Raw genomic sequence first — 8,084 nt, 5'->3', positions numbered from 1 at the left:
AAATAGATAAAACACATCACTTCGATTCAACTCGCCCAAAAGGTTCAAAGAATGTTTATACATGTAAAGGTTCAACGAATGTTCAAAGTTTGTCTCAACTCGCCCAAAAGGTTCGAAAATGTTTATACCTGCAAGGTACAAAGAATGTTCAAAGATTATCTGCACATGCACATTATCCCAGACTTATGTTAAACAATTCATCCAGAGCTATGGAGGGCACCACATCTCTTTCAGGGACAATGTCGTTTTCTAGGAGAGGTGGTTTCTTCCATAATCTTCTATCACTCTCCAGAACAACCCAAGTTCCCTTCATAAATCGAAATTTTCTTTAAACTTCGCAATGCATCGCACGCTCGGACCTCAGAGTTTAGAAGAATGGCAGCAGCTTTGCTATCTGTCTCTTCCTTAAACACGCCATTATCTGCAAGCTTGCATAACAGTGTAAGACCCACTTCGACCAGATTCAAATTCTCATATAAAAATTACATTCAGCTGAGAAGTAGATTGTGGAGGAATGTGAGTTTTGTTGTTAAATCCAGTGAAGATGAATCCCATGGTTCAACACCAACAAGTGTCAAGGAGAAAAATGGCGATGAAGAAAAAACAGAGATCGAGGAAGTAGGCAAGGAGGAGAAGGGTACACAGCAAGAAACCGATTGGAAAGTTGATGAAGATTTCCAAAAGTTCATGGGGAATCCTTCCATTGAAGCAGCAATCAAGCTGGAGAAGCAGAGAGCTGAAAGGAGGCTTAAAGAATTGGATAAGGAAGCTGGTGGTGGAAATATATTCCAAAACTTCTTTGCGGGTTTGCTTAAGAATTCGCTGGTAAAAGAGAAGGAGAGATTAGAAAAAGCAGAAGACGAGTTTAAGGCACTGGATCTTAATAAAGTAAGTCTCATTCCAAGCTTTTCAATATGCGTTATGTTCTGTTTTTTACCCTCTTGCTTTTCCTTTTGGTTGTTTCTGAGACAGGGTGAGTATACAGTTACTGAAGTACATTTTTTAGACTTTTAGCGATAAACGCTCAAAAGGACCTCGTCTGCAGGCAGTGGCGTGTCAGGCCACACACCAAAGTTCAATCCCTTTGAGCCATGAAAAAGGACTTGGTGATAAGTGCAAGTCTGGGGTGATATTGACTGAAGAATGCCCCAGTCCCGGCAGCTTAGCCAAGGGAAAGTGTTTGTGATTGATGGTTTGCCTTTAAAAGTTCAATTCCATTTCCCGTGTTACAGCAACTTAGCAGAAGGAAAGTGCTTGTCATTGGGGGTTTGTCTTTAGATGATTCAATTCCCAGGATTCACAAAATAAAGATAGTAGGTGGAAATCTGGGGTGATTTTGATTGAAGAATACCCATCATATCAGCCTTAGTCAGGAGGAAAGTGCTTACGATTAATGTTTTGGCCCTTTTGTCCCTTTGAGACTCCAATTACAATGGATGCCCAAAAAAATTGATTGAGGCTAGGTGAAAAAAATGATTGAGGCTAGTGCAAGTCTCAAGTCTCAGGTGATTTTGAGGGAAGAGGACCTCCTATAACAACAGCTTAGCCAAAGGTGAAGTGTAAGAATCAAGATTAATGATTTGGATGTGCTGCTTTTAGTGCATGTCATATTTAGGCAAAATGTAATGTTTTTGGAATTTAAAAAAAAGCACTACCCACACACTTTTGATTTTGATCTGATGAAGCTCAGGTTTCTAATGTAGCTCCTCATGGCCGCGTGGTTTTGCCACTTAGCTTCTTTCTCAGAGTGATCTAACTGGCTCCAGAAACCCAAGGCACTGTCCAAGTCATCCTCCCAAAATAATTTAACAAGACCACTAGCAAAAGGGATGGTGAAAGGTAAAATTCCTATCAGCCTGCCTCTGGCAGCGCAGGCACTACTTGTTTTGCTTTGGCTTATTCATAAAATGTGTGCCTAACTTCTAACTGATACTGTTGCAATTCCTTCCAAATTACTCGTATGGTACTCTTGTGGCAATTCCTCATCATTCACTCAAAATATGTTAGGGGCAAAGGTTTGAAAACTTGTGTTGTTTCATTGTAGCTTTTGGAAAATGCTTCTAATGATTTTCGCGGCAATATTTTTCCTGATTTCAGTGAGGGAGGATTAACTCTATAAATTTTGAATGCTTGGCTGAAAGAATGGAATTTTCAACCCATCAGGAAAGAAGACACCAGCGTGAACTTGTTATCACCTAAACATAACGTTTTGCAGGATATCTTGGCTTGGGGGCAAGGCACGGCTCCAATGTGTGTACCATCTGCAGTGGTTGTTATTATCTCAACATGATTGCAGCTCCATCGATATTATTATTGATTGTTCTTCGTACCCTGAAAATTAATGCACAATTTGGGTTGGAAATATATCGTATTCTTATATTTCCATAATCACACTAGAGATGTCAGGCACCCTGTTAACAATTTGGTCAAAGCGTGAATGACGTTGAGAATCTTCTGCAAATTTATATTTCATGGTTGTTTATATAATTTCCAATCGCAAAGAGAAGCATGCACTGTAACATCATATTGTGATTCATATTCTCATATTCTTATTTATCCATGATTGTCAATTGCACTATAGATAACAGGCGGATGACAATGTTACACTTAGAGCCTAAAACAGGCAATGTTTTAACTGTTCAGTCAAACCCTTGTGAATGGAATTGAGAATCTTTTGTGAATTTGTAATTTATTCCTGTTTATATAATTGCTTCCGATGACAGAGAAAGACATGTAATGTAACTTTGGTTATATGGATTGCAGTTAAAGAGTTGTTTTGGTTATGACACCTTTTTTGCTGTGGATGTTCGTCGCTTTGGAGATGGTGGCATTTTAATTGGAAACCTTAGAAGACCTATAGCAGAAGTCATACCTGAATTAGAGAAGAAAATCAAGAATGCTGTAGGTCGAGAAGTTGTTCTTTGGTTCATGGAAGAACAAATGGACGACATAAAAAAGCAGGTAACGTTTAGTCAACATTCAACATTTGAGGCTGTAATTGTTAAATAACTTTATCACCATTCGTAACATACTAACACTATATCTTATCCACAGACAGTATGTTGCTTGAAATTATGTTAATTCAGTCATTGAAGCATATTGTATAGGATAAATGCATTCAGCAGCAAGGAGCTTTACCATCATAGCTCAAGGTTATGCTGGTTTCCTTATAATATTTAAATCAAGGAATATAATTATAGGACAACTTTGCATATCTATCTGATTAACAATTCCTGAAGGTTGTAAAATCAAGTAAGCATTATTTGTTCTTTTCAGGTTTGCATGGTGCAACCTAAATCAGAAATAGATTTCCAATTTGAGTCCACCAAACTCAGTACTCCTTGGGGCTACATAATTGCCACACTTCTTGGTGTTACGACTCTCGGGACGATTGCCCTTACAAGTGGATTCTTTGTAAAGCCAGATGCTACATTTGATGATTACATCAGTGATGTTTTGCCCCTATTTGGTGGGTTTGTCACTATTCTAGGAGTTTCTGAGGTGTGTTCTATCCCATACTAAGTTTATGTTGTAGTCATATTTTTGTTTTTTGTGTTATGTGGAAAAGCTATTGATATGTAATAAACTCGTCTTGCTGTAGCATAATATTTTGTTGAGTTTTATGGCATAATATTTGATCCCCTAATATTTGATTGATACCATAGTTCTAAATTTCGATGAAGTTAGAATATTTGGAACTTTGTACTTCATCAAGTAAAAGAATTGTATATCGTAACTTATTTTAGAAGCTTCAAAATTATGCAAATAACAGTGGAGCGTGTAAATTTACATTATGATTCTTTCTTTTTCCTTTTTTTCCCTCCTGAAATACATTTCCCTGGTAAACTCATCAGGCACTTCACCTCATTCTGAGGATGGTAGCCAGGATAAACTAGATTGCTTTTGTACTTATATTTGTCACGCAAGGGCTCAAAAGGGACATACTTTTGCTATCCTGACAAAACTGCATAATTTTGCCACAAAAACCACATTTTTGATCCCATTCCCCTCCCCTAGGAAAAGGGTGATCAGTTGCTCACTGTCTTCATGCATTGATCGACTGGTTGCAGGTTGTCTTAATGCAACCGTGACCGTCCCTAGAGCCTTCTAGATTTGAGGATTACGAGGAGATCAGCAAAGGATGGGTTGGGCTTGATGCAGCACAAGCCATGGAACTTGTGCATGCCCTGTTTCCACCTAGTTCCAGGCCTTGAACTTATCTCATAGCCTCCTCCATCATCGATAAAAGAAAGGCTAAATCAAGGGGGATGGGCTAGTGTTAGACAATTGATCATAGCCTCATGTTGCCAGAGTGCCATTAGAGACATTTCTGCTTCTGTCTTGAGAGTAGATTGTTGGTAGGATTTGTCAACAATAACTCATTTAAGAGCTCCACATCTCACTTGTGTGAATTGCACCTGGGTAGGAAGAATAACATCCCTCACAATCACCCAGGCTGGACCCAAGTGACATTTACATGATCCTACTATAACAGTTGCTATGCATCTCCACTTATTTACCGACATCAAAATAAAGCTACAACATTGTTAGTTAAATTAGAGAAATAAAATTTGATTGAAAACTACTCAACTTGAAAACAGCCCCAAATTTTGCATGATGTTTCCACTGCAAACGTACCTTGTAGTAAAGCTCCAAGCATTTAGCTTGCAACTCTACAGGACAACAGTGAAGCTCTAAGGGACTCTAGTCAATACAAAGTTTTGTAGAAATAGAAGTAAACAAGACAAGTTAAGGGCTTGGGAAATATGAAGAATACTTGAAAGATTCTATATGTAATTGCATTTTTATTTTTTCACAAACTTCTATATCTTTTCTTTGCCCCGATTTTTTTTTAACTTGAATTACAAAACTTTATATTTCAAATAAACATTTGATTTGTTTCAAACAATGCTATTATTTTTTATACATCTCAGTCAATCACAATATTTTATCAGCCATCCTGGCTTTTGATTAAATTCAGCTTCAGAGAACATACCAAATCTAATATGGTCTTTGATATAGCTTCTCCATATCAGGAAGCTTTACCAATCATCTGTACCATTAATTATTGTTTTGTTCCCAACTTGAGAAGAACCAAACTGAGAAATGCTTCAATTCCCCAAATGTCATTTAGCAAATCAACATCTTATTAACCCAATATAGTTGAGAATGGTGTGGCCATTATTTTACAAAAGCTGCCAAAGATGTTAGGAACCCAGACACCTGCATGCTTGAGGATGCAATGTTTTATAGCTGAAATTTGCATGGTGTAACATTTTGTACCATTTGAAAGGGCATTACTGCAAAGTCAGTATATGATGCATCATGCAAGGATTCAAACAGAAAAAATGTTTTCTCCTGTCTGTTCTATCAATGCTCACTCTGGATCCCTATATGAACATCAATATACACCTGACTTCTGCAATCATCCATTAGGAATTTAGGAGCATGTAGGTAGACCGTAGATCTTACCCCTCTTCTTTGCAATGATTGTACCTCTCTGGCAGGAACCTTCTACCACTCTTATGGCAGTAGCTGCAAAGCCATTTATCATAGATCTCAAGGAAGAAAACTCTTGCATCTTATCTCTTGGTAATGAGCAGCAAAAGGGAGTTAGGGTTTTATACTATTGTTGAGTAAGGCCTGACGAAGTGGAAGGAGTTTCACCTCACTAAACAACCTGGCTTATCAATGTGCCCGTTGCATTAAAACTTTGTTTTCTCTCTCTGTGGCTTCTTTTATGGAGAATTATCTACTTACCCTGCCACAGAGCACCATTTTGCTCTACAATGTGAAAAGATGTTCTAATATACTTTTATCAATGTATAGTACTTTATTCAAAATTTATGATCTTCTTAAGTGGCAGAAAATTGTATTCTCGCTGGAAGGATCATTCTGCTAGGAAATAGTCTTTGATAAGATTAGATAAATAGATAATTTGAACTTCATAAATCACGGGCTTAGCTAGATTACTGAAAGTGTATGTACAGTCGCTCAGTAAGTTGTTTTGCAGTTAGTTTTAAGTTTTGTCTTTTGACTGCATCATCTGTTTTAAAGATTCCTCTCCCTCTCGGAAATGAGCACGATGTCTTTTATATTTTTATGTAGTGTTTGCTAACAAATAGCTCTTGACATCCGGAAATTTCTCAGGACTGATTATTATTAAGTTTAGTCAATGTTGACAGATTGCAACACGCTGGACAGCAGGCCGCTATGGAGTTAAGCTGAGCCCATCATTTTTAGTTCCTTCCAACTGGACAGGTTGTCTAGGAGTTGTTAACAATTACGAGTCTATTTTACCAAACAAAAAGGCACTTTTCGATATTCCAGCTGCTAGGACAACCAGTGCCTATGTCACTTCATCCCTTCTGGCTATAACAGGATTTTTGCTTGATGGCAGTTTTAATGGAGGTGACAATGCCCTGTAAGTCAGTGGACATGTTTCATTGTTAGTAATTATTGATTTCTAGATTAGTGCCCATAATCAATTCTCACCATTGCCGAAGAATACTGTTTATTGTCTATTGTGATAGTGAGCAAAGCTTATTCTTGTTCAATTATCTTGCTAAATTGCATTCTAATACTCAGATCAATATGTTTCAAGGCCTAAACAATAAAAAATTTAAGTTCATTTTATTCTTATGGCTGTCTTTGTCTTGCTTTTCCTTTTACAGGTATGTAAGACCGCAGTTTTTCTACAACAATCCTCTCTTTTCATTCATTCAATATGTCATTGGACCATATGCTGATGAGCTTGGAAATGTTCTTCCTCAAGCAGTGGAGGGGGTTGGTGTGCCTGTAGATCCTCTTGCCTTCGCTGGTCTTCTAGGTAGGTTGCCATTGTGAGTACAAAAATCAAAAGATTTATTGTCAGGTATCCACTCATGTGAAAACTGAATCGAAAATACCACGATAATAACATTTGTGAAATTTAAAGGAACAGACTTAACACATTATGTAAAAACAATGTATGTTGATAATTTGATGCAATGTTTGTTTGTCCTCTGAAACGAAGTGGTCTATAGGACCTCTTAAACATCGAGTTGAGAGTCGAATTGAAGCAGAATTTAATCTAAATTTGAATAAGAATGACAGGTTTCCGTGGTTGAACATTTTGGTTATGAAATTTTCCAATCCACTGTGATTGTCGTTGGTCAAAATGGTCTTGGAGTGAGTTGTAACTACATATGTTGCAACTCCAATAATGAGCTCTGGATCCACAGCAAAAATAAGTACTATAACGAGAACATTGGCTTTAAAAAAAAGGATTGTGAACAAAAATAAGTACTACTGGGTTTAACAAAAGTTTGGTGTTTTTGCAGGAATAGTTGTAACTTCATTGAACCTTTTGCCATGTGGGAGGCTTGAGGGTGGAAGGATAGCTCAGGCCTTGTTTGGAAGAAAAGCTGCAACTTTACTTTCCTTTGCAACATCACTCTTACTTGGAATTGGAGGTATAAGTGGTAGCGTTGTTAGCTTAACTTGGGGATTGTTCTCCACGTTCTTTCGAGGTGGTGAAGAACTTCCAGCAAAAGATGAGATCACCCCATTGGGGGATGGGCGTTACACATGGGGTTATGTTCTTGCTATAATTTGCTTTCTAACACTCTTCCCTAACAGTGCAGGCACTTTTCCAAGTGCATTCTACACTCCTCCATACTTCAGGGGAGATTCTCTGTAATTATCTCTTATGTCAAATGTATATATTCTCTTGCATTCGTTGCCATGAGAAATTGAATAGGACAATATATCTGAAGCAGCAAAGTTAATTTACTAAAATTGCTATTTGAAAGGGTTAAAGAGATCCATATATTACGCTCTGGTGGGCATAGATATTTGCTTATAACTTGACTCTCAAGTTACTTATTGCCCTTTGGTTCCGAGTTACATACTTATGCATACACTGGCAATATAATCCTTCGTTTATAAACCTGATAACCTGATCACGATGTAGTTGTTGTGATCCTTTAACTCTAAGATTTGAAACGCGAGTATTTAAAGAATGTAACTATAGTAAAACATATACAAAAGATAATTGAGATGAAATTTGTGAAATATAACCTCTTATATTATTGATTTCCAAA

At 37.4% G+C, this 8,084-nt stretch overlaps 1 protein-coding gene across 1 annotated transcript; it reads left to right on the top strand.

Annotated features, from left to right (window-relative positions):
* The first annotated feature begins 235 nt into the window (after nucleotides 1-235).
* Nucleotides 236-7,800, top strand: EGY3 (ethylene-dependent gravitropism-deficient and yellow-green-like 3). The gene is made up of 6 exons (XM_089449993.1): nucleotides 236-888; nucleotides 2,764-2,961; nucleotides 3,277-3,501; nucleotides 6,186-6,424; nucleotides 6,675-6,829; nucleotides 7,323-7,800. The coding sequence occupies exons 1-6, from the start codon at nucleotides 376-378 to the stop codon at nucleotides 7,679-7,681; spliced, it is 1,689 nt and encodes a 562-aa protein (XP_089306119.1). The 5' UTR covers nucleotides 236-375; the 3' UTR covers nucleotides 7,682-7,800.
* Nucleotides 7,801-8,084: the final 284 nt, after the last annotated feature.

This window comes from Pinus tabuliformis, chromosome X, assembly GCF_031772625.1.
Source record: "Pinus tabuliformis cultivar Carrire ecotype Pingquan chromosome X, CPIR1, whole genome shotgun sequence".
Classification (NCBI taxonomy): Eukaryota; Viridiplantae; Streptophyta; class Pinopsida; order Pinales; family Pinaceae; genus Pinus; species Pinus tabuliformis.
Note: the sequence above shows the minus strand (reverse complement) of the source record. Positions and strands in the feature narration are given on the sequence as shown.

Coding starts and splice junctions, on each gene's coding strand:
- EGY3 (XM_089449993.1), top strand. CDS start 376: ATGGCAGCAGCTTTGCTATCTGTCTCTTCCTTAAACACGCCATTATCT. Junction 889..2,763: donor AGGCACTGGATCTTAATAAA/GTAAGTCTCATT, acceptor TATGGATTGCAG/TTAAAGAGTTGTTTTGGTTA. Junction 3,502..6,185: donor CTATTCTAGGAGTTTCTGAG/GTGTGTTCTATC, acceptor CAATGTTGACAG/ATTGCAACACGCTGGACAGC.